Source organism: Ylistrum balloti, unplaced genomic scaffold (assembly GCF_031769215.1).
Source record: "Ylistrum balloti isolate Yb309-2 unplaced genomic scaffold, AGI_CSIRO_Ybal_v1 Utg369802, whole genome shotgun sequence".
Lineage (NCBI taxonomy): Eukaryota > Metazoa > Mollusca > Bivalvia > Pectinida > Pectinidae > Ylistrum > Ylistrum balloti.
Window position 1 is genome coordinate 1,950,689 of NW_026781979.1, and position 26,185 is coordinate 1,976,873.

Genomic DNA, 26,185 nt, shown 5'->3' on the forward strand with positions numbered 1-26,185 from the left:
AATTTTCGGAATGTTATTGATGCTTTACCCTTTTTTATGTTGATTTCTATCTCCACTTCATCATTAATATTTACAACACTTCCTCAAGATCTTCCTCATCATCGCTGAATTTTCTAGTTTTTTTTTACTTCCTCTGCGTTATCTGGTCAATTTCCATGCCAGTCTCTGCTATTTTCTTTCAACTTACTAGTCTGCATTTTTTACGTGCGACTCCGGACCTAATGTTATCCGCTAAATCTATATTTTAAGACACTTTACATAAATATTTGTTTCCAACACTAAAATACCACGGAAACGTTTATATTTGACGAGATGATCTATAATGATCTTTGTTCTCCCCAACAATAACTGTGTATTCCTGAACGTGAGGATAAGATCTTATCATTTTTGAACATATTTCTCGATATATCATTTTGATGGAGAAAGAAGTTGAATTGGAATTGAATCGTAGTTGCGATGAGAAAACAGATATTGATATAATATGAGCACACTTATATACTCATACAATATTCTGTAGCAGAGCTCTAGCTTTCCACTTTAAAAATCATCTTTAAAAACTAGGTTCCGACATTTTCATACCGGGATATAACAAGGTAAATTTGTTTTCAATAAAAAGTGATGTTTACGAATGTATACTAGTGTGTATGAGAATTGGGTGATCTCAGTCATAACCAAAAGTTACGGATTTGTTAAAACATACATTTTTAATGGGCCCACTGATGTATGAAGACGTGTAGAGATAATAGGCATCGTACTTACAAACATGTTAAGTGGCGTGATGATAGCAGGGGAAATAACTCTTTTAGACCATTTGGTTGATAAACAAACGTGGTTTTTTGAAAAATCTATGCTGGAATCACAAAGTATTGAGTTAATCCTAAACACCACACAGCTCTTATAACATGCATGTTGCAGGCGAAATATCGAAGTTATTAGATGGTCGTTCATTTGGTGCACTGAAGCAAACCATTATTGTAAGCTTATATGTAGATCTATTAGAGAATCCTACGGTGTGCTGAATACCATTGACCGGTGTATGCACGACAACGTTAGATAGCCACTCCCATTACTATAAATTCTGATAACAAGACAGACCTTTGGAAACTAGCCTAGATGACCTTGAAATATAACATATAACATTAATAAGATTTGAGTGTGATATTATTGAGAATAGTAATATTTTACACAAGTCTGTCGAAGCTAGCATCCAACCATACCTGTCATTTTTTAGTTACTCACAGTCCATCGCTTCCAAACTGGTCAATTACAAGCTAACGCTGAAACTGCGGAGTGTAGATGACCCAAGAACTACTCGTGTTCTTTTTGGCGATTTAAGCATGTCTTAAACATTACCCTACCAGAGATCTCATGAAAAGCGTAAAATACCATGAATCTCACTCCATTGCATGATTAGTGTGTGGATTTTAAGGAACTTTGACTCCGTGAAAACTTTTCAGTATGTTAAACATTGCTAACCAGGAAACCGAGTTTGATAAGGAAAGAAACCCCTTGGGCAAAACCCAATTTCTTCTATTGGTCCCCGCCCCTGAGGGTCGAGATCCACTGTTTATACAAAATTGATTTCCCTTCTCCTTACACTGCTTTAGACGAAATTTGGGCAATATCCAATCATTCCTACAGGAGTAGGATTTTGAAATTCCCTCTGGGCAAGGTGAGCTAAAACTGGCATTCTAGAACTAGGTGGTTATCATTCTATTTTGATTAGAAAATTTGAAAAACGCAACTTCAACGCATTGAAAAGCTGTTTTTCATGGTTTTATGAATGAAGGGCAGCAACTCTTCCAAAAATAGAAAATATAAGGCGTACGTGTTCTCACTTCCGTGCACCACATCATGTCTCGATGAATTTGCCGGATGTTGTTACTCTTGACACAGTAGAATAAGTAGGATATGGTATACGACAGGAACCGTCAAATATCAATCACCCTTCCCCTCACAACTAGTCGTTCTAGAGTATAGGGCTCGCAGATTCCATCACTTTTCTCAATGTAGTTGCAGACATTTTTCTTACTTAACCGCTGCACCACATTACTTTTTGTACAAAATCAACGCGATTTTGACCCCGCTCTCTTAAGCAGCCAGGCTAATGGGTCAGGACGCACTAGTCGCATATCCGTAGGTGAAGCGAGCACTTCACATTTCTGGCATATAATGTCCACAAAAAAAGGAGCCAACTTATGAATTCATAAAAAATTCGAAATAAAGCATTGAAATAATATTCTTATCATTTCTATGTGGAACAGTGTTGCCGATTCCAGTCATTCACTTTCAAAGTCATAATGAGACAACAAGTAACAGGTGCAAATGCATCAAACTTTTAGTGCAAGTTAACTTGTATTAGGAAGCTAGCCATTTCACGACACCTCCGATCAGGACAAGGCCGCTGTACATTGCTATTTGAAAAGATCCGGAAAATTATCAGGTGCACTTCACCAATGTCAAGTTTTGCATAGTGCTTTGCCGTTTTATATTTTGCAAACAAGGCACTTCACGGGTCGGCCATCTTGCAATTAACTGGGTTCGAGTGCAAAATATTTCACCCAAATAAATTACCCTCTATTGAAATAAACATAACACGTGATTATTTTGGAATTTTTCTTTGAAATTCATGCCAGTCATAGGAATTCTTTTGGCTGCTAGCAGTCAAGTTAACTGGACATTTTCTTTCTTGTCCAAGTAAAATTGCAAGTATTGTTTTTTTTCCCCAACAGACAATATACTTCTAATGATCTGCATTTGAAGAGCCTACACATATATCTATATCAATTGAAGCGAGGAGTATGAATACCAGAGTAACAAAACACTAAATACATATATTACAGGTTTTTTTTTTTTATTCTTGACAAGTCTTGTCCAACTGTCGTCATGTTGGAAACAATTAAGCAGCAGTTTCCTTGCGGTCCTTCTTGAGGGGTCCCTGAAATAAAAATAATTCATTGGTAACATTCTTTCAAACTATACTTCCATCAACACATAGCCAAAATATCTTAAAAGAAAAAAAAAAAAAAAAAAAAATCCATTTTTTCTAATTTCATTAATATGCAACACTAAAATGACATCAGGATGTGAATATTACTTCTGGAGTAGCAGTTCCATGTTTTTCTCAAGTGTGCTGGATCTAGCAGTCAGTAACTAGCCCCCTCCCCTTCCCAAAAAATAGTTCATTGAATTAAAGTTTCCAGCAAAGCAGTGGACTGTCAATGAATGATGAACCAACTTGATTTGTAAACAATATCTACAACAGAGCGTCGTACCAATATTGCATTAGCTATACTTCCCTGCAAGCTGCGTATTCACATCAGCTATACCACATCAAGATTGCATCTCCTATTTTACTTGTGTTAAGAAATATCTGACAAGTTAACATACCATGAAGTTAGTCTTCTCCTCAAATGTCTGGAAGCGACCATGACCAAATTTACTGGAAGTGTCAATGAATTTCAGATTGATCTTCTCCATCTGCTTCTTCTTGAATGAGGGCAACAGAGACTGAAAAATCAAATTTTTTCATTAGATTAAATCAATACATATATAAAGATTAAATTATTCTATATGTTCTGACAATAATTATTGTAGTACTACATTGTTTGCAATCTATGCCAAATTATCCAAAGTTAATTAAAAAAAAACAAAAAAAACAGCAATGTTCCAAACTTGGAAAAACCTTAATTAAGTAGATTAACAATGAAAGTTGCTATTCCTTTGAAGCACCTACCTTTCGCAGGGTCAAAACCCTCTTTTTAGGTCCCATGGTGCAACCCTTAATCATGACAAAGTCATTGTTGACCTCTCCGTAATGGGGAAATCCTCCCATTGGTGTGATGTTCTTCTCAGAGGGATCAAAATCTGTGGATGCGTTGTTCTTAACTAGCTTCCCATCCTTGGTGTGGGTACCCTCGCCCATACGGTAGATCTTTTTGTTAATCTCGGTACGATGATGGTAACCTTTCTGTCCAGCCCTAGCAACAGTAAACTGGACACGACTTGGATGCCAAGCTCCAATACAAGCAACTTTCCTCAGACCCTTGTGCGTCTTCCTGGGCAACTTCTTTGTGTGCCATCTGGATGTCACACCTGTAATCATAAATAATAAACTCTTATTTTTTGACAAGTAATCCAACCATTTATCCCCTATTCTTTTAATGTCAGTAACCGATATCCTAAAATATGTGAAAAAGTAAGATTATTTAATACCCTCCCCCAATAATATAGTATAAATGCAAAATATAAATCTTTGCATAATACTTTATGTAGTTTTCAGCATTGTTATCAGAAGGAAGGCAGCATGGAGTGTTTCTCCATACACAGGTCAGCATGCTCTGGCTGGAGCATAACCATGCTTTTCATCACACATCAATGCAAGATTGTTCACTCAAGGTTAAGCAAAAAAAACAGCAGATAAATAAACTCATTCCAAATGAAACTTTAATTTCCTTGCAATAGGTGTTACAAAATATTCAGAGGAGAAGCGTGCCATTATTTCCGATTTTATTGATCTTTATCAAAGATGACATTTAGGTGTCAGAGGAAGAGAAAGCATCACTCATTTTACTGCAGGTTAAAAACAAACATCTACAAACTGGGAGGTCATCATTCTATTTTTATCAGTTATTTTTCAATTGCTAGTTGTCAAGCAGGCAATTATGTAAAATTTGTTATTCATTTCCTAACCAGAGCACTATTTGTACTGGTATACATATCAATGTCACCATGGAAATTTTGGTAAAGCTTTAAAAAAAAAAAAAAAAAATACCAAGCAATGTTATCAGAAGGAAGGCAGCATGGAGTGTTTCTCCATACAAAGGTCAGCATGCTCTGGCTGGAGCATAACCATGCTTTTCATCACACATCAATGCAAGGTTGTTCACTCGGGGTACATTATTGGACTTGTGACAGGGTCAAACATGCAAAACACCATTCATAATTTGATAGGTAAAAATTGGTCTACTATTCTGTATTTGTACAAATGTGCCATCATCTTTGATTAGCATTTGCAGGAATGAAATATTGATGCTGTTTTCTGAATTGACAAGAAAAAAAATCAAGATGAAGTTCGGACTTTTTTTCCTCACCTTTGACTCCTTTACCCTTGGTTACACCAATGATATCAATATTTTCATCCATGGCAAATACAGATCCAACAGGAACAGAAGATTCCATCTTCTCCCTTGCCCAGTCCACTTTCTGTGCAATGGTGCCTCCATTCACCTGGATCTCCATGATATGAGCCTTTTTCTGACGTTTCTTCATCAGCTTTGTCTGCCAAACGTAACAAACTTGGTCATTAAATTCACAATTGCCAGCATTGCAACAAATAAACTTATACATGCAGCAGGCAGATCATCACAGTGATTGGGACATTGGTATGCTGGACACCGACAGTGTATTTCAGTTGAAAAATGTTTTGGGATACGACTACACGTACACGGCAGGCCAGCCTCCTACTTTCACTACACAGCCTACTACTAACAAAACAAGAGGCCCATGGGCCTTAACCGTCATCTGACAAAAAGCAAGCCAAACCTAGAAAGTGGGTTGAGGTCATTCATTTGAACAAACTTGGTAGCCTCTCCTCCAAGCATCTTACAGGCCCAATATCAGCACTCATGGACTTTTGCTTGTTGAGAAGAAGTCGTTTGTATATTTTAACATATTTGACCCCTGTGACCTTGAAAGTGGGTTGAGGTCATTCATTTGAATAAACTTGGTAGCCTTTCCTCCCAGCATGCTACAGACCCAATATCGGCACTCATAGACTTTTGCTTATTGAGATGTAGTCCTTTGTATATTTTAACATATTTGACCCCTGTGACCTTGAAAGTGGGCCAAGGTCATTCATTTGAACAAACTTTGTAGGGCTCCATGCCAGCATGCTATTGGCCAAGTATTAGCCCCCTAGGCCTTCTAGTATTTGAGAAGAAGTTATTTAAAGATTTTGACATATTTGACCCCTGTGACCTTGAAAGTTGTTCAAGGTCATTCATTTAAACAAACTTGATAGCCCTTCATCCCAGCATGCCACAGGCACAATATCAGCAATCTGAGCCTTTTGGTTATTGAGAAGTTGTTTAAAGATTTTAACATATTTGACCCCTGTGACCTTTAAAGTGGGTCAAGGTCATTCATTTGAACAAACTTGGTAGTCCTTCATCCCAGCATGTCACAGGCCCAATATCTACACTCTGAGCCTTTTGGTTAATGAGAAGAAGTTGTTTAAAGATTTTAACATATTTGACCCCTGTGACCTTTAAAGTGGGTCAAGGTCATTCATTTGAACAAACTTGGTAGAGCTCCATGCCAGTATCCTCTGTGCCAAGTATTAGCCCCCTAGACCTTCTAGTATTTGAGAAGAAGTCGTTTGAATGAAAAGTTTACGGACGGCGCACGGCGGACGACGACGGACGAAGCATGATGACTATAGGTCATCGGACCCTTCGGGTCAGATGACCTAATTATGGAAAACCCTGGGGATAAATGGTTACATAATCAACTAGACATAAAAAAGAGCAGAATAAAGTCCAAATAGACTGCTTCTCTAGGTTTGGAAAATCCTTCAAAGGATGAAAATGCACCTTTTTGAATCTTATAAAACACAATTCCATTTTCCTTGAATGGAGAAAATCGTGATCTATCAAACAATTTTGGTAAAATATCAAATACTCTACCTGGGTATGAGCAATGACACGGATGACCTTGCAGTACTTCTTCATCTTTTGGAAGTCCCGCTCAATCTCCTTCTTTCCTGTCTCATCAGTCCACTTTTTGGCATACTTGGTAAAAGCCTTCTTTTTGCAGTTGTACCTTTTGTATCAAGAAGCATGTGATAAGCCTCATAGTCGGAGAGACCAGTGGAGGATAACCACAACATTACATGTGGACTCGTTAACCAATGATCAAAGCTTGCAAACTCTGCACTGCAGTTCAAAACCATTACAGTTTCGCATGTACAGAATTATGCAACAGCAGGACACAGGTCAAGAGGAGTACCACAGCTCACCATGTGCCTATGGTAGGAGCTGGAATGATGCCATCATTAGTCAGGCTATGGTACCATTCAGTATCTTCAAGATCTCAGTTGAATACAAAATGTTATCACAACAATCAAATATGATATATTTTATTCTTAATTGTAAATTTGTCACAAATTTACCCCTTTCATTTATCATGAACTCTATTTCATAAAGTAGTGCAGTTAACTGTTATATGTCTTTGAAAATCTATTAAAGCACATTAGTATTGCAACTTTTAGAGGAGCTATGTTAAATGACAACATATGAATGAATCATAAATTTAAAACAATCTTAATGCCTACCCCATCCTCAATAAACCAGAACCATTGCATTTTTTTCATGAATTACAGCCACTTTGTTGGCATAACAATACAAAGGAAGGTTGGAGCCAAGATAAAGTTTGCATAATTTTATGAATTATATTGCATTATCCACATCATACCAGTTTTTGTAAAATCGTCTCCTACAGTCCTCATTCAAATGCTCAGCAAAGATGGTCTTGAATGATCTCAGGCCACTGGGTGTTTCAATGTACCCTACCAAACCGACAATGACCATAGGTGGTGTCTCTATGATGGTGACTGCCTCCACAATTTCCTTCTTGTTAGATTCTACAATGCAAGAAAATAGGCATGATGACCAGGGTATATTCCAAACATAATTACCACTCATGTTTACCTCTGATGATGGAAAATCAACAACATTGTCTTAAAACTATGCATTTACAATACTAAACACTTGACAATTTTCAGGTGTTTATATCTTCCAATGTATGTGATCACACAAATTCGATTTTCTAGGATGCGTTTCAATAACCAGTCAGATCATTGGCTACATGATAACTATGAAATAGTGGTTATTATAAAAGTTTTGATCGGTTAAATATTGCAAAACATTATCCCAACAATTACAAAATTCTGGTCAATTCAGACCTCGGATGCATTTCAGAAATATGGCATTTATACATACTGGACCCAGGTCGATCTACATCACGGACAATGTGGGTCATGCCAGCCTTGTATCCAATAAAAGCTGTCAAATGGACAGGCTTATTCTTGTCATCTTTAGGGAAAGCCTTTACTTTGCCCCTATGACGACTGGCCCTCTTCTTTGGCAAAAAGCCCTTCGACCCGTGACGGGGTGCAGAAAATTTCCTGTGCGACTGAAGAAAATAAAGGGAAAGAATTCAATTTTTAGTAGCAACATAAGAGTTTTTGCAAGGCATTTATGGAGTCTGGTATACTGGTCCATTTCCTATTGTAAATCGACACTGTATCTTCTCCTTGCTGTTTAAACAGTTTCTAGTCATTAACCTTATCAATGTTTTATACTGGAGAGGATGAAAGAAATCTAACACAATATAACTAAAGTCTCTAAAACAAATAGAAATAAGCAACCAAGAACAGTACACACAAGTTTCCTTGTAAAGCAAGGAAAAAGGTATGTAAATTGTTCTGTTAACTTGCTGTTAATAATTGCTTTTATTTTCTATCCGTTAGGATAGATGTTAATCAGTGACAAAAGAGTCACCATTAAGAAGGAAATACAAATTATCTAAATAAACGGGATAGATATATATAATATACATAGTTTATGCATTAATAAGCATGTCGACCTAGTAGACTTCATCTTTTTAAAGATATTTTGAATTTACCAAAACAAGGGATGGTTGCAAAATCGTATGCTTGAATTCAGATTATCACGGTCTCTATTATAGGAAGGGAACTGCCTACAAACCATACATCATAAGTGTACAAATCGATCATTTGTGGAACGAGATTTCAAACCGTGAAAAAAAAAAAATTAAGCGTTCCAACACTGATCAGGTAATCTATATTATGCAATTAACACTCGCAAGCTCTAGCTGTAACACTGGACTGGGAAGTTGGGGCTATTTTTCTTCTGAATAAGTGTCCGACGACTCCTATTACTATAGGTCCAGAAGGAACTAAGGATGAAACCGGGACGTATACGACCTATGTCCGTGGATATGGAGTCCCAAAGCGTGCATCATGCACGTCAATTGAAAAGAAATAAAACTGTATAATCGATCATTTATTTAAAAAAAAGACAACAATAAGTTATATATTAACTACGTAAGTAATTACATCTGAGTTTCACTTTAGATTTTGTATCATTTATAGGCAGATTACGGCGGATTCAATTAATTGAAGCCAGCACTTCATCTTACCATGATGGCCGTCGACTCAAAAAGGAAGAGCCGAAAATCGGTTTCCTAACCTTCGACCTTTATCGCCTTTAACGACATCTTAATTCGTGTCACATAAGTATTTATGAGACAGATGTTACAGTTTATATATAAACATCTACTTTCAAAATTGTTGAAATGCATGTTGGATTTTTTGCTACGTCCACGGATAGTCATACTGTTGTCGTAGCCACTTTCACGAACCCATTTCCGGTAGGTCATTTTATCCACAATGTCGGGCGACGACGGAAAGTTGTCGGTGTACTCGCAATATGCAAGGGCTGTATTCTCTCTCCTGTTAGATGTACCCTCTACTTTCATAAAAGGTAACGTCTTATGCTTATGTTTATAGATCTATAGATTTTTTATATACTTCTTTTCAGATGGAGACATTAGATCATGATCACGATCCAGAGTTTTCAATATTAATTCATATTAAAACTTCGATTGATTGATAAAATATCGAATATTTCTCTGTAATAAGAGGATGCATTTACTTAGATTTGCGAGGATTCAGTGAAATCTAGCGCATCCTCTCATTACAGCGGATCTTTATCCTCTGAACATTGGTGTACAGGTAAGCCATAAATAAAATATTAAAAATAACCGCAAAAAAAAACCCGAAAACATCCAATATATGTTGTCATTTTGTTTACTATTAAAATAAACCATACAATGCAAAGTATAACTAAATGAACAACCACATTAATATTATGCACAAACAAGGGAATCGAATTTTAGAACTTATGACCTACTCATGACCATTATCTAGTAGTGGTTTGGTTGATTAATTTGAGCAAAAAAGTAGACTACTTATTTTGTATGCAAATATAGACCATCATATAAACAACGTTGAGAGTGAATGAAAAATGCAATATTTTCCAGTTGCATTTAAAAAGCAATTAAGTCCTACCTGTAAACAAATGTTACTGAATTAAAAGGAAAAAAAACATCTTCTGTATGAGAAGATGTGTTGAACTTGCGTCCTCAAATATCCAAGGATGTTATACAGGTTGAGAACATTCTTGGATTTTGAGAATGGACCTATCTTTTCATTACATTTCTGAGGCTATGATTTATCTCATGGGATGTATTTTCAAAACATATTTAGAAACTTTATACACAAATCAGTAAACCCCCCAAAAAAATATTAACTTACCTGTTTTGTTTAACTTGACTATTTGAATATTAATGCATCCTTGTCAATAGTCTGAATCATTCTGTCATTTTTTATCAACTTTTTATGGCAGTCTAGAGTTGATTAACTCCACAACAATTTAGAAAATTTGCAGTAATGTCATATTTACTTGAACTATATAGTCAATATTTGCGTAAAATCATTTTATCTAATTATTGATAATATTTTGTTAGGTACGGTAGACACATTTCGTGGAGAAAAGAAGACTGTTCCTTACTATCACCGAAGGTTCAACAGAGTTCCTACCATCGATGAGTGCTACACTGATGATGAATTGTGCAGATTTGAAGCAAATCAACAGTTCAAAAGAGACAAGTAAGAATGACAAAAGATGTAGCATTTGCAGTTAATCCACTCATAACATGATTTGAAAACATTGAGTGTAGTGACAAGCACAAGGTGGCTTAACTTGGGATTTTGATATTTTCTCGCTTTTATCAGGATATTTCTTCTTCCCAAAAAAGGACAGAAATTTGAGAAAGAATCATCAAGTAATAGTGAAAACAAGCTTTCTTTGTTACAATCCAAGATGGCCGTCTGTTGGCCATTTTCTGATCTGTCCAAAAATCACAGGCACAAGTAGGGACCAAGAAAAATTGATATATTCGAAATGAGAGAAAGATCCTTTAAGTACTTTCCAAGAAATAGTGATCACAAAGAATGTTTACTGATGGATGGACGGATCATGGTCAAAGGGCAATTTGAATATCCCACCTTCTGAGGGAAAGAATTACTTCAAATTTTCTCCTGAGTGGTCAATTGATTGGAAACATAAAAAACAGTGATGAAATTGATTAATCAGTACATTTCTAGTTTATATGATTTATCATCCTTGACTTGTTACAGGTTTACCTGAGATTTTATTTTTTCATGGGGCTGCAATTTTTCTTTTCAGACAAGTGGACAGTGACATAGTTTATATTTTAAGGAAAAGATATCTACGATGTGCACTATCTGACCTCTACAACAGAGATACAACATGTAAAGAGGTGAAGGAAACATTTCACAAAGCTAGAGATGACTGGATGATAAAATGTAAGTACACCAAACGATGAGATTCTATTTGTAGTGATGCAGCTGTAAGTTCCTGGTATGGCCACTTTCAGTATTTTGTTGGTACCAGTGCAATAGTCTGTCAAAACAGATTACGTTGTTTATAAACATTATTTGTATGAGGTGTCCAGTGTTCAGCTACAGCATATATTGACAAAAACTTGCAAATACCCGTGTATAATGTCAACAGATTTATTCTCCTTTGTATTATGTTGACAAATGAACACTTGTCTTTGTATTTTGTTGACAGATTTACACTCTCCTTTGTATTTTATTGACAAATATACATTTACCTTTGTATTGTTGACATCTATTTATACTTTCTGTGTATTATGTTGACAGAATGACTCTTACCTGTGTATAATCTTGGTAGCGGAACACTTGTCTGTATATTAAGTTGGCATATGAGCATGAACTTGTGTATTATGTTGACAGATCTATGCTTATTTACTTGTGTATTATGTTGACAGATAAACACTTACCTGTATATTTTGTTGACAGATGGACACTTACCTGTGTATTTTGTTGACAGATAAACACATACCTGTTTATTTTGTTGACAGATGGACACTTACCTGTGTATTTCGTTGACAGATAAACACTTACCTGTATTTTTTGTTGACAGATAAAAACTTACCTGTGTATTTTGTCGACAGATGGACACTTACCTGGGTATTTTGTTGACAGATGGACACTTACCTGTGTATTTTGTTGACAGATATAAACTCACCTGTGTATTTTGTTCACAGATGGACACTTACCTGTATATTATGATGTGGTGAATGCTTACATGAAGCAGAAGCACCGTATGGTAAACGAGAGAAGAATGCAAGAAAAAGCTGCTAACGAAGAAGGAATGGCAGAGTCTGGAGGAGAGATGGTAGAGGAATGAAACATCATGTGAAAACTGGCCAGGATATGACAGAACATTAAAACACATCAGAATGCCTAAAACATATACATATATGTTGGCTTAAAAGATATTAGTGACAGTAGTAATATCAAACTAAATGAAATGTCAAATTGTGATTTGGGTGATTTAGACCTGTTCACACTGTCCAGTGTTTGGTATTTAAAGTGTTTCATTGGTGAGTGGGTACTGTTACAATGCCACATTACAGGGAACAGTTAAAGGAACCATCTGACTTGACTTATGTCAACTATTTTTGTTACTACAATGGTACTCTTTCTAATTTCTGAATGAGTTCATTGTACTTTTTATGAATGCGGAAATAAATGATTTTGAAAGTGTGAATTAGAACCTGTGACCATAATTTGTATGAAATATTGATCAGATCTCCCATTCTGTGTAAAAACCAGGCAAATGATTTTAGAGTGATCTACATTTGCAGAGAGGAATCTATAAAAAAGGAATAAAACTTTTGTGCAGTCTGTTTTCACTTGTGGGATTCAGAGCAGACATCTGATCTTAGAAAGTATACTAGTCACCTTTTGTTATATAAATCAACCAGGTATGAGTATTCATATAAATTAGTCAGATCAGAGTTGATGAATGGCAGTTGTCTGGCTGTTTTCTTTAAGTGAGAACAGTGGCATTAGAAATAGAAAAAATATTGAAGTATATGTTTTAAAGATATGCCAGGAATATGAATTATATACCAAATGTAGTTTAAACACCATTTGAAAAACTTATTCCAGATGACATGTTTACTTAACATGCTGTAGTGTCTCTATTTACTATCTCCCTCTTTGAAGGACATATTCAGATCATCAGGAATAGACTTACAAAGACATATAGATGAGAACATGTATAATTCTCTCTCAGAGGACAGATTTACCAACAGATGAGAACATGTATAATTCTCTTTCAGAGGACAGATTTACCAACAGATGAGAACATGTATAATTCTCTCTCAGAGGACAGATTTACCAACAGATGAGAACATGTATAATTCTCTCTCAGAGGACAGATTTACCAACAGATGAGAACATGTATAATTCTCTTTCAGAGGACAGATTTACCAACAGATGAGAACATGTATAATTCTCTTTCAGAGGACAGATTTATCAACAGATGAGAACATGTATAATTCTCTCTCAGAGGACAGATTTACCAACAGATGAGAACATGTATAATTCTCTCTCAGAGGACAGATTTACCAACAGATGAGAACATGTATAATTCTCTCTCAGAGAACAGATTTATCAACAGATGAGAACATGTATAATTCTCTCTCAGAGGATGGATTTATCAACAGATGAGAACATGTATAATTCTCTCTCAGAGGACAGATTTACCAACAGATGAGAACATGTATAATTCTCTTTCAGAGGACAGATTTACCAACAGATGAGAACATGTATAATTCTCTTTCAGAGGACAGATTTACCAACAGATGAGAACATGTATAATTCTCTTTCAGAGGACAGATTTACCAACAGATGAGAACATGTATAATTCTCTCAGAGGACAGATTTACCAACAGATGAGAACATGTATAATTCTCTTTCAGAGGACAGATTTACCAACAGATGAGAACATGTATAATTCTCTCTCAGAGGACAGATTTACCAACAGATGAGAACATGTATAATTCTCTCTCAGAGGACAGATTTACCAACAGATGAGAACATGTATAATTCTCTTTCTACCAACAGATGAGAACATGTATAATTCTCTCTCAGAGGACAGATTTACCAACAGATGAGAACATGTATAATTCTCTTTCAGAGGACAGATTTACCAACAGATGAGAACATGTATAATTCTCTCTCAGAGGACAGATTTACCAACAGATGAGAACATGTATAATTCTCTCTCAGAGGACAGATTTATCAACAGATGAGAACATGTATAATTCTCTTTCAGAGGACAGATTTACCAACAGATGAGAACATGTATAATTCTCTCTCAGAGGACAGATTTACCAACAGATGAGAACATGTATAATTCTCTCTCAGAGAACAGATTTATCAACAGATGAGAACATGTATAATTCTCTCTCAGAGGATGGATTTATCAACAGATGAGAACATGTATAATTCTCTCTCAGAGGACAGATTTACCAACAGATGAGAACATGTATAATTCTCTTTCAGAGGACAGATTTACCAACAGATGAGAACATGTATAATTCTCTCTCTTACCAACAGATGAGAACATGTATAATTCTCTTTCAGAGGACAGATTTACCAACAGATGAGAACATGTATAATTCTCTTTCAGAGGACAGATTTATCAACAGATGAGAACATGTATAATTCTCTCTCAGAGGACAGATTTACCAACAGATGAGAACATGTATAATTCTCTCTCAGAGGACAGATTTATCAACAGATGAGAACATGTATAATTCTCTTTCAGAGGACAGATTTACCAACAGATGAGAACATGTATAATTCTCTTTCAGAGGACAGATTTACCAACAGATGAGAACATGTATAATTCTCTTTCAGAGGACAGATTTACCAACAGATGAGAACATGTATAATTCTCTTTCAGAGGACAGATTTACCAACAGATGAGAACATGTATAATTCTCTCTCAGAGGACAGATTTACCAACAGATGAGAACATGTATAATTCTCTTTCAGAGGACAGATTTACCAACAGATGAGAACATGTATAATTCTCTCTCAGAGGACAGATTTACCAACAGATGAGAACATGTATAATTCTCTTTCAGAGGACAGATTTACCAACAGATGAGAACATGTATAATTCTCTTTCAGAGGACAGATTTACCAACAGATGAGAACATGTATAATTCTCTCTCAGAGGACAGATTTACCAACAGATGAGAACATGTATAATTCTCTTTCAGAGGACAGATTTACCAACAGATGAGAACATGTATAATTCTCTCTCAGAGGACAGATTTACCAACAGATGAGAACATGTATAATTCTCTCTCAGAGGACAGATTTATCAACAGATGAGAACATGTATAATTCTCTTTCAGAGGACAGATTTACCAACAGATGAGAACATGTATAATTCTCTCTCAGAGGACAGATTTACCAACAGATGAGAACATGTATAATTCTCTCTCAGAGGACAGATTTATCAACAGATGAGAACATGTATAATTCTCTTTCAGAGGACAGATTTATCAACAGATGAGAACATGTATAATTCTCTCTCAGAGGACAGATTTACCAACAGATGAGAACATGTATAATTCTCTCTCAGAGGACAGATTTATCAACAGATGAGAACATGTATAATTCTCTCTCAGAGGACAGATTTACCAACAGATGAGAACATGTATAATTCTCTCTCAGAGGACAGATTTACCAACAGATGAGAACATGTATAATTCTCTCTCAGAGGACAGATTTACCAACAGATGAGAACATGTATAATTCTCTCTCAGAGGACAGATTTATCAACAGATGAGAACATGTATAATTCTCTCTCAGAGGACAGATTTACCAACAGATGAGAACATGTATAATTCTCTCTCAGAGGACAGATTTATCAACAGATGAGACATGTATAATTCTCTCTCAGAGGACAGATTTACCAACAGATGAGAACATGTATAATTCTCTCTCAGAGGATGGATTTGCCAACAGAAATTCGGTACAATCATGGGTAGCCCCATGTCCCCTTTATTGGCCAATCTATAATTGTCACAACCTCTGTCACATGTACTGGTCACTATGGAAACAGTATGTGGATTCTGTTCTGGAGGTGATAAAGAAATGAGGTTTGGGAGACTTGACTCAATTTCTTAACACTTTACAACACCAACAGTATCAAATTTATCCACGAGGAGGAAACGACTACCTGTACCAATTTTAGACTCCAAATGAGAGAAAATATCAGATAGATACATCAAGTTTGTAATATACAGTTTACATGCCCAATTCACATCCCACCACCCTATACATCTTAAGTTGGTAATCGTAATAAGGACACTGTCTGATGTAACAGTTTGTTCACAGAACAGGAAGAGATCAACGAGGCCGCAATAGTGCTGAAATATGTAGTGCCCTGCATGGACCACCAAGAACATGAAAGACAATATCAAGAAAAAACTGGCGACTAAAGAGAAAAAAATAAACAACAGACAGATACGAAGACCAGGGGCAGCGCAGATATGTCACATACATGTACGTCAATTGAATATTAGGGACTATAAAACATCTCTATATCTATATATAGCGTATCTAGACCACCAGGAACATTCTTGTAACTGTTTGTACAAGTTTGAAATTAATAACTGTAATTTAGTATACCAGGGGCGTGATAATATGCCACCAAGTATACACTGGCGAAACGGGCTAGGTCCCGAGTTCAGAATGGAGACTATTGGCATTACACAGAGTAATGTACCAGAGTACTATAACAGACTGAGACCACAAAGAAAACCATGTTATAGACTGGGGCTAGTTTAGTTCTGGGACAGAAGGCAACTGACGAGTGCGTCAAGCAAACGGATGCCAGGTTTAATAAGGGGAAGTAACTCCCACATCACTACATACACATTTCAGTGACATGGAAAATTGAATTGATACGTATCATTCCTTAAATAAACATCTTAAGTGTTAATCTCGACTGGTTCAACATTATTTGTAGTACATATCAGCTTGACATATGCTGACCTTAAAGAGTCTTTTTGATATTTTGATTCAACATGATGTCGGCATACTTTGTGATCTTTTCTATTTACACACACTTTTGAAACCGCTTTAAAATCTGATCCAAACAACTCTACGACATCACAATGTATTACATACAATCTAATTATCTTTCCTAAACAAAAGTGTTCAATACGATTCTCCTTTACACACGAGAAGATGAAGAGGATCTTACTGGATTGTACCCTTTGGTAAGCGGGGTTGCATTCCAACTATTTTTTTGTTTCTTCTCCATGTCATAAGTTGGTCGTCGCTGTTTTTTTTCTCTTTCTTAGTACAACTTCCCCCACTAAACTAATGATGTCACTGAAATCAAGTAAATCAATTATCTTTTTTTAATGACGAGAATTTCATTAGAAAAAAAAACGAATATTAATTTATTTCAATATACAATATAACGTTTAAAAAATATCTAATAAGTTTATCTTAAGTAGGAGACTAATTAGCTGAATGGCAATATTACGGTTCAGGGTGGTCGGATGGCGTAGTGGTAACGCACTCGCCTTTCAACAAGCCGTCGGGGGCTCGATTCCCAGAATTGATGTGAAAAGGTATGGGGTCATCTGCCCGACCAAGTGGCTTTTCCCCGGGTACTCCGGTTTCCTCCCACAGTAAGACCCCTCGCGCACTTTCATCCGAGCCAACAATAGTAATTAATATAAGTTGGGAAAACTTGCTTCACAATTGCTGTAAAATAAATAAAGTTTATTTTCATTACTGTTCTATAAAGAAGAAAGAAAACATTAACATAATCATTCTCATTTTAGTAAATAAATATTTGTTCCCAAATATTTTTTTTTATATTATTTAATTAAATGAAAACTTGAATTACTTGATGAGTGTGACGTATATGCTGACCAATGGATGGGGATTGTTTATGACGAATAGACCATTAACAATTATATCCTTACTCAAAATAGATATTATTCCTGTATGTTATGTATATAGGGAGTTCACAGCCGTCCCCGTTAATGGATGTGTATAAAGTATTGACATCAGGGTTTTACACTATAACACAATCTTTTCACTTTATTAAATGTCGGACAATTGTACAAGCTTTATAATGGGATTTTTTTCGCCACCTTAATGACTTCGGATCTATACGGCGGGGCTGTTGAAACTCAGGTGTTTACTTACACTCCAACATCTATAATATACCTTACAGGTGAAAGCCAGTCATTCGGGTAAGTGATTATCTTCCGATCACCTGTGCACCATGACATGGCACTGAAACATTCAATACGTATTTATCCGTAATAGGGTAAGTTGAAACGAATCACACTTTCTGTTTCCTGTTTTTTTTCTCTTAGTGACTAATCTATACCGTTTATCATTTTTATGACATACACGTGTACAGAGAGCTATGTTTAACAGGATATCTTTGCACGTGCATGTGATTTCATGTGACATAATCATTCTGCGTATGTTTACATTATGTATGTAATGTTAATGGACCTGCATTAATTTGTCGTCTTAAATGATCATGGATGATGATAAGACGTTTTGAACAATATAAAACTTGTTTTTAATTTCCTGTCGCAAGGTTCTTGTAATGATTACCGGTGCAAAGTGAGGTTACATTGTGTGATATTTTGATGACAAACACACGGGGTAGACTTAGATAAAGTAAACTATCCGTGGTTTAGTAATGACCATCGGTATGTGATGTGTAGGAAAAGGATAATGTTCTACCTGGCATATTCTATTACACACCGACCACTGAAGACCAACCTTCGGGACAAAAAATGTCTGCGACAAACAAACAGTAGACAGATTTAAAACCCCAGTAATATTAAACTCTACACATTTTTGCTGGTTATTTATAGCACTTAACAAGGTACCAGAAGATAAAGTGTAAAACTGAGGATAGATAATCAAAACCTGCGGATAACTAATTCTTGTGATAATTAGTATTCAATTTCACGGTCCAGCAATTTTCCATGGTTCATAAATAGATGTGATAATATTCATGTCCGTTTTGGTTACCCATCTTCCGGTTTCCATTGGTTACCGACCCGTCCCAGTTTGTGTACAGGTAGTGATTTCCGTTTCTTTACTGTTCCGTTCATTATGTTTACAAACATTTGGCTTGTCTACCGTGTCGGTCAAATCCTGTATTGGTAATAACGTGAAGAAACCACTCAAACAAGGAATAATATTGCTATTGGACGGGTATTGTTGTACGTATAATAACTGAATAAGAGTTGGTTTCCTGTGACACTAGACGTGTATGACACGCAAAACATTGTCCAAGTTAAAGAGTAAATATAAGTTTTGCCAGATTAGTACTTAAAATGACACTTACGCGTCAATTACCTGTCGTTGTTTGTGAATAAAGCCATTCATATTCCCAATATTAACAACACAAGGATTTTATTCAAGCTCAGCAAGAGGTCACTTTCAATTACTACGGATGTGCTTTAAATTGGTCTTGGGTTACACAGTCTTGGTCTGAGGACACATGGCCGGCTTGGTCTCGGGACACACAGCCTTGGTCTGGTGACACATGGCCGGTTTGGCCTCGGGACACACAGCCTTGGTCTGGTGACACATGGCCGGTTTGGCCTCGGGACACACAGCCTTGGTCTGGTGACACATGGCCGGTTTGGCCTTGGGACACACAGCCTTGGTCTGGTGACACATGGCCGGTTTGGCCTTGGGACACACGGCCTTGAAATTGTCTGAAATGATGTTATTTACAGTCAATTCTTTATCTCTGTATATATAACTACTCGTTTGATCTTCATTGACTTGATTTACAGTTCTAAATTTTCGCCTTTGTTATGTTCTTTGTACATTACTTTTATTGTGAAAGAAGGTGTAACCATAAACGTAACCGCTTCCTATTACCATTATTGTGTTATATGCTGACGAATTGTCAGCTCTTACTTCTAGAATTTTCTCACACAATTTTACAAAGTTTGCTCTCCGAGTTCTACAAAAGGACCAATTCTACCATAGAGAAACACCATCTTAACTCTGTTATGGATTGGTATCGACTAGTTACGACTTTCATATTGTTACATTGTCGAAAGAAATCTTTTTAAGTTCACATTGCTGTCGCATATAACGATGTAAAATTATCTTAAATTCAGTAAATCTAATTTAAACCTCGATGAGTACTATTGAAAACTACTCGTACAGAGTTCAGTGAATTTGCAATTACCTTTTGACTGGTGTAAGATCCTCTCTATTTTGTAAACCCCTAAAAGGTCAATGCCTTGAATACTTTATTTTTGTTTGTGCTATAGACATTTTTGATATTGATAAACCCTTTACATGGAGGGTACTGGAAAGGTGATTATTTTTCAGTCTGACGATGCCTGTAATTACCCTCTAAATGGAGGTTACCGTAAAGGTGATTATTTTTCATACTGATGATACCTGTAATTACCCCTCTAAATGGAGGTTACCGTAAAGGTGATTATTTTTCAGTCTGACGATACCTGTAATTATCTCTCTAAATGGAGGTTACCGTAGAGGTGATTATTTTTCATACTGATGATACCTGTAATTATCCCTCTAAATGGAGGTTACCGTAAAGGTGATTATTTTTCAGTCTGACGATACCTGTAATTATCTCTCTAAATGGAGGTTTACCGTAAAGGTGATTATTTTTCATACTGATGATAGTAATTATCCCTCTAAATGGAGGTTTTTCGTAAAGGTGATTATTTTTCATACTGATGATACCTGTAATTATCACTGATGATCTGTAAATGGAGGTTACCGTAAAGGTGATTATTATTTTAAATTTACCGTAAAGGTGATTATTTTTCATCTGATGATACCTGTAATTATCCCTCTAAATGGAGGTTACCGTAAAGGTGATTATTTTTCATACTGATGATACCTGTAATTATCCCTCTAAATGGAGGTTACCGTAAAGGTGATTATTTTTCATACTGATGATACCTGTAATTATCCCTCTAAATGGAGGTTACCGTAAAGGTGATTATTTTTCATACTGATGATACCTGTAATTATCCCTCTAAATGGAGGTTACCGTAAAGGTGATTATTTTTCATACTGATGATACCTGTAATTATCCCTCTAAATGGAGGTTACCGTAAAGGTGATTATTTTTCATACTGATGATACCTGTAATTATCCCTCTAAATGGAGGTTACCGTAAAGGTGATTATTTTTCATACTGATGATACCTGTAATTATCCCTCTAAATGGAGGTTACCGTAAAGGTGATTATTTTTCATACTGATGATACCTGTAATTATCCCTCTAAATGGAGGTTACCGTAAAGGTGATTATTTTTCATACTGATGATACCTGTAATTATCCCTCTAAATGGAGGTTACCGTAAAGGTGATTATTTTTCAGTCTGACGATACCTGTAATTATCCCTCTAAATGGAGGTTACCGTAAAGGTGATTATTTTTCATACTGATGATACCTGTAATTATCCCTCTAAATGGAGGTTACCGTAAAGGTGATTATTTTTCATACTGATGATACCTGTAATTATCCCTCTAAATGGAGGTTACCGTAAAGGTGATTATTTTTCATACTGATGATACCTGTAATTATCCCTCTAAATGGAGGTTACCGTAAAGGTGATTATTTTTCATACTGATGATACCTGTAATTATCCCTCTAAATGGAGGTTACCGTAAAGGTGATTATTTTTCATACTGATGATACCTGTAATTATCCCTCTAAATGGAGGTTACCGTAAAGGTGATTATTTTTCAGATACCTGATCCCTCTAAATGGATACCTGTAATTATCCCTCTAAATGGAGGTTACCGTAAAGGTGATTATTTTTCATACTGATGATACCTGTAATTATCCCTCTAAATGGAGGTTACCGTACCGTAAAGGTGATTATTTTTCATACTGATGATACCTGTAATTATCTCTCTAAATGGAGGTTACCGTAGAGGTGATTATTTTTCATACTGATGATACCTGTAATTATCCCTCTAAATGGAGGTTACCGTAAAGGTGATTATTTTTCATACTGATGATACCTGTAATTATCCCTCTAAATGGAGGTTACCGTAAAGGTGATTATTTTTCATACTGATGATACCTGTAATTATCCCTCTAAATGGAGGTTACCGTAAAGGTGATTATTTTTCAGTCTGACGATACCTGTAATTATCCCTCTAAATGGAGGTTACCGTAAAGGTGATTATTTTTCATACTGATGATACCTGTAATTATCCCTCTAAATGGAGGTTACCGTAAAGGTGATTATTTTTCATACTGATGATACCTGTAATTATCCCTCTAAATGGAGGTTACCGTAAAGGTGATTATTTTTCATACTGATGATACCTGTAATTATCCCTCTAAATGGAGGTTACCGTAAAGGTGGTTATTTTTCATACTGATGATACCTGTTATTGCCCCTGTTTAAATCTATGTTACGTGAAGGTGGTTATTTTTGAGGAATCCTTTTCGCTAATTTCAAATATGAATAAAAGCGCGAAAAAGAGTTACATCGAAAATAAGATTGATCAAGAGAACCATGGTCCTCTTCACAACTCTGTGAAAAAAAACACATCTTTTTTCGTGACGACCGCGTGGAAAATCTAGCTGAACCATCAGGGGAAAAATCAAACTTGTCATGCTTCTTAAGATATTTTTTCAGAGAATGACAACTGTAAAGATTTTATTCTCGCAAACTATTTACAGCGTAGAAAATTGAATGACATGTATAATAGTACTCAGTTGAAAAGTAATCAGAACTGGTTCAATGAATTATTAACTTTATCGATTTATAAATCAAGATTTCTTAATCATCAATCACATAATTGAAATGCTATGGAACCTAATGCATGCCAATCAGTCTTATGTTATAGTATATGTATAATTCTGTGGAGTAATGTTAAGTTGATCGTTATTAGTAATTACAGACATTCAGTCACATTATAAGAGACCAAAATGTAGCCGTGACATTACCGGGTGGAGGATGGGAGTTTCTACCATTCACAATGTTCCGATTACGTAGTTACATACAAATTACATATATGCCAGTGGGATTTTGTGATATAGCTACCTTGTAATCTGTGTATAGACGTGTAATATAACCAAGCGATGTACATGTAGCAACGTTTGTCTGAAGCTTCGTTATGTTTCCATGGTGACGTCGTAACTCCTTGGCATCAAATAAAGAGATATCGAGTGAGAATAGTGTCAATGTAGATTTTAACAGGCTAACAAAGCATCTAAATTATATTATAAACATAATCTTACATTCGTGTTCAATATTTTGTCTCGTTAGATAGCTCGGCGAAACGAAAAATTCTGGACCCCTTTGGATATGAATCTAACATGAGTAGAAACGATTGTAAGATACTCTCTTTGGCTTTGGTAAAAAGGAAATTAAGGTGGAGCCAGCTTTGTCAATATATTACTTCGTTTTAAATATTGAACTCCAACAATCAATACTATTTGTGCAGGGTCGTCGCACAAATCAGAGGATATTGAGATAACCGAGTATGTCAGTTTAGAATAACTGATTGAATTGTCTCTCGGAGTGTTACATCACGTAGTGTTGTAGTTTACAAAAGATGGACAAGGAAATGCTGTTAGCAAAGTGTTGTCATAGACCGTTATCAGAGGTTAATCAAACATGTCATTATTTCTCTAATGACGCCGTTTGCGATGAGACTCAATAATGCTAACTGACTTTGGTATCCCGGATGTCTCACTGGCTGTTCCAACATGTGTCTATACCGACATTCTACCTGTTAATTGATACTAATGGACTCCGCTCTGAATTAGAGAAGTGATATTTATACAAGTCTCAAACACTGCTCCGTGTTGGATTTGTGTTTAATATCTTGATTAGAAATTGTCCCCTGGGATGTTGCGGCTCTTTGCAGACCTGAAGATGGGTGAAAAACTAGTCCCCTCAGAGTCAGAGAATCGCCAATGTCAACGGTGAAAATGGATTGTTGTAAAGAGATTTAATAACACATTTTTAATAATTTAGATGAGAACGACAGAAAGCTAGGATGCATAACGGCCATATCTATGATTAACGCTTACAATGAAGATAGTGAAGTTTGTAGTGCCGTAAACGTACAGGGATTTCCGAGTAACGCAATATTCCGTGAAGATGTTTGTGACGGGGTGCGGATAACACGATACCAATGAAAACGAGAAAATCACCACAAGAGGTAGGAAAGTTGAAAACTTTTTCAGTGATTGGAAAGTAGCAGCTGATGTGTTTTGAGCAACTGTTTCACAATGTTCAACATGTAACAGTCACATCTCACGATGATAACTCACAACCCACAGCGCAGAGATAACTTACAACCACATTTCATAATGATAACTTACAACCACCTCTCACAAGGATAACTCACAACCACCTCTCATAATGATAACTCACAGCCACCTCTCACAAGGATAACTCACAACCACCTCTCACAATAACTCACAACCACCTCTCACAATGATAACTCACAACCACCTCTCACAAGGATAACTCACAACCACCTCTCACAATGATAACTCACAACCACCTCTCACAAGGATAACTCACAACCACCTCTCACAATGATACCTCACAACCACCTCTCACAAGGATAACTCACAACCACCTCTCACAATGATAACTCACAACCACCTCTCACAAGGATAACTCACAACCACCTCTCACAATGATAACTCACAACCACATTTCATAATGATAACTTACAACCACCTCTCACAAGGATAACTCACAACCACCTCTCACAAGGATAACTCACAACCACCTCTCACAATGATACCTCACAACCACATCTCATAATGATAACTCACAGCCACCTCTCACAATGATAACTCACAACCACCTCTCACAAGGATAACTCACAACCACCTCTCACAAGGATAACTCACAACGACCTCTCACAAGGATAACTCACAACCACCTCTCACAATGATACCTCACAACCACCTCTCACAATGATACCTCACAACCACCTCTCACAAGGATAACTCACAACCACCTCTCACAATGATAATTCACAACCACCTCTCAAAAGGATAACTCACAACCACATCTCATAATGATAACTTACAACCACCTCTCACAATGATAACTCACAACCACCTCTCACAAGGATAACTCACAACCACCTCTCACAATGATACCTCACAATCACATCTCATAATAATAACTCACAACAACCTCTCACAAGGATAACTCACAACTACCTCTCACAATGATAACTCACAATAATAGCACAGCTCACGGAGATAACTCACAACCACCTCTCTCAAGGGTAATTCATAGCTACATGTATGGATGAGATCTTGTACTCACACAGATAAGTACTACAACCTAAGACAAACACACAGGCTAAGAATTTACGATTTTTTTAACGTTATATTCTATTGAGGTTAAATTTACTGTGCCATGTATAGCCTGGATTTTTCTGGAGCTGCACTTGACATTCTCAGTTTCCCCATGGCTTTGCGGGATGACCATGGATTTGTAATATAATTCAGTAATTGCGGTGATCATTATCTTTGTTGAAGGCAGCGAGCTTCCATGATTCTTTCTCATTTAGTTCATTTATACCACAATAGTAAATATTTGTATTGGTTTTGTGATATGCACACCAGTATGTGTACTTCAGCTAGGCAGGCTCTGTTTGGTAATCTAGTTTTCTTTTATAACTTGTTATTGACATTCTGGAAGTTTAAATACAAGGAATCATGAATGTGCTCTTTAAATGCTAATATACCCTAGGTATTTATCAAACCATCTTAATACTGTTATCTGTCTATATATACAGGAATCTCGCAGTGATAATATCTATATATGAACCAAAACTATTACCTGCACTTAAATCTGAACCACTTAAGACTGTTAAACCAGTTCATACTTAGGAAAGTGTGAATTTTGTCACTAGTTCATACCATATGATATGAACCAGTCAAATGATATCACATGTACCTGATTGAATGGTCAATACTACTTTGTAAAACATGTGTACTGTATCAATTATACTGAGAGTGTTCATTATACAGAAGCAGATGATGAGAAATTTGTTACCCAGATATGCCTCGTTACTATCAGGTATGTAATGACGAACAAGAGGAACAGTGAGATTTTTGGATGTTCCA

At 36.2% G+C, this 26,185-nt stretch overlaps 2 protein-coding genes and 2 non-coding genes across 4 annotated transcripts; 1 reads left to right on the top strand and 3 right to left on the bottom strand.

Annotated features, from left to right (window-relative positions):
* Nucleotides 1-2,837: 2,837 nt before the first annotated feature.
* On the bottom strand, nucleotides 2,838-9,234 carry LOC132544554 (large ribosomal subunit protein uL3-like). The gene is made up of 8 exons (XM_060208166.1): nucleotides 9,223-9,234; nucleotides 8,001-8,193; nucleotides 7,474-7,642; nucleotides 6,687-6,822; nucleotides 5,094-5,280; nucleotides 3,737-4,095; nucleotides 3,391-3,510; nucleotides 2,838-2,938 (listed from the first exon to the last, which is right to left on the bottom strand). Exons 1-8 carry the CDS (start codon nucleotides 9,223-9,225, stop codon nucleotides 2,900-2,902), a joined length of 1,206 nt encoding a protein of 401 aa, XP_060064149.1. The 5' UTR covers nucleotides 9,226-9,234; the 3' UTR covers nucleotides 2,838-2,899.
* LOC132544622 (small nucleolar RNA U83B) lies at nucleotides 4,284-4,379 on the bottom strand. The gene has a single exon (XR_009554007.1). It is a non-coding gene; the product is annotated as a small nucleolar RNA U83B (small nucleolar RNA).
* LOC132544623 (small nucleolar RNA U83B) lies at nucleotides 4,780-4,875 on the bottom strand. Its single transcript, XR_009554008.1, has one exon. It is a non-coding gene; the product is annotated as a small nucleolar RNA U83B (small nucleolar RNA).
* A 218-nt stretch (nucleotides 9,235-9,452) lies between the features above and the next one.
* LOC132544558 (NADH dehydrogenase [ubiquinone] 1 beta subcomplex subunit 10-like) lies at nucleotides 9,453-12,746 on the top strand. Its single transcript, XM_060208169.1, has 4 exons — nucleotides 9,453-9,566; nucleotides 10,612-10,753; nucleotides 11,334-11,473; nucleotides 12,241-12,746. The coding sequence occupies exons 1-4, from the start codon at nucleotides 9,473-9,475 to the stop codon at nucleotides 12,381-12,383; spliced, it is 519 nt and encodes a 172-aa protein (XP_060064152.1). The 5' UTR covers nucleotides 9,453-9,472; the 3' UTR covers nucleotides 12,384-12,746.
* Nucleotides 12,747-26,185: the final 13,439 nt, after the last annotated feature.

Coding starts and splice junctions, on each gene's coding strand:
- LOC132544558 (XM_060208169.1), top strand. CDS start 9,473: ATGTCGGGCGACGACGGAAAGTTGTCGGTGTACTCGCAATATGCAAGG. Junction 10,754..11,333: donor CAACAGTTCAAAAGAGACAA/GTAAGAATGACA, acceptor TTTTCTTTTCAG/ACAAGTGGACAGTGACATAG. Junction 11,474..12,240: donor AGATGACTGGATGATAAAAT/GTAAGTACACCA, acceptor TTTTGTTCACAG/ATGGACACTTACCTGTATAT.
- LOC132544554 (XM_060208166.1), bottom strand. Junction 7,643..8,000: donor TGTAGATCGACCTGGGTCCA/GTATGTATAAAT, acceptor CTTGCATTGTAG/AATCTAACAAGAAGGAAATT. Junction 3,511..3,736: donor GGGTTTTGACCCTGCGAAAG/GTAGGTGCTTCA, acceptor TTGATTTTTCAG/TCTCTGTTGCCCTCATTCAA.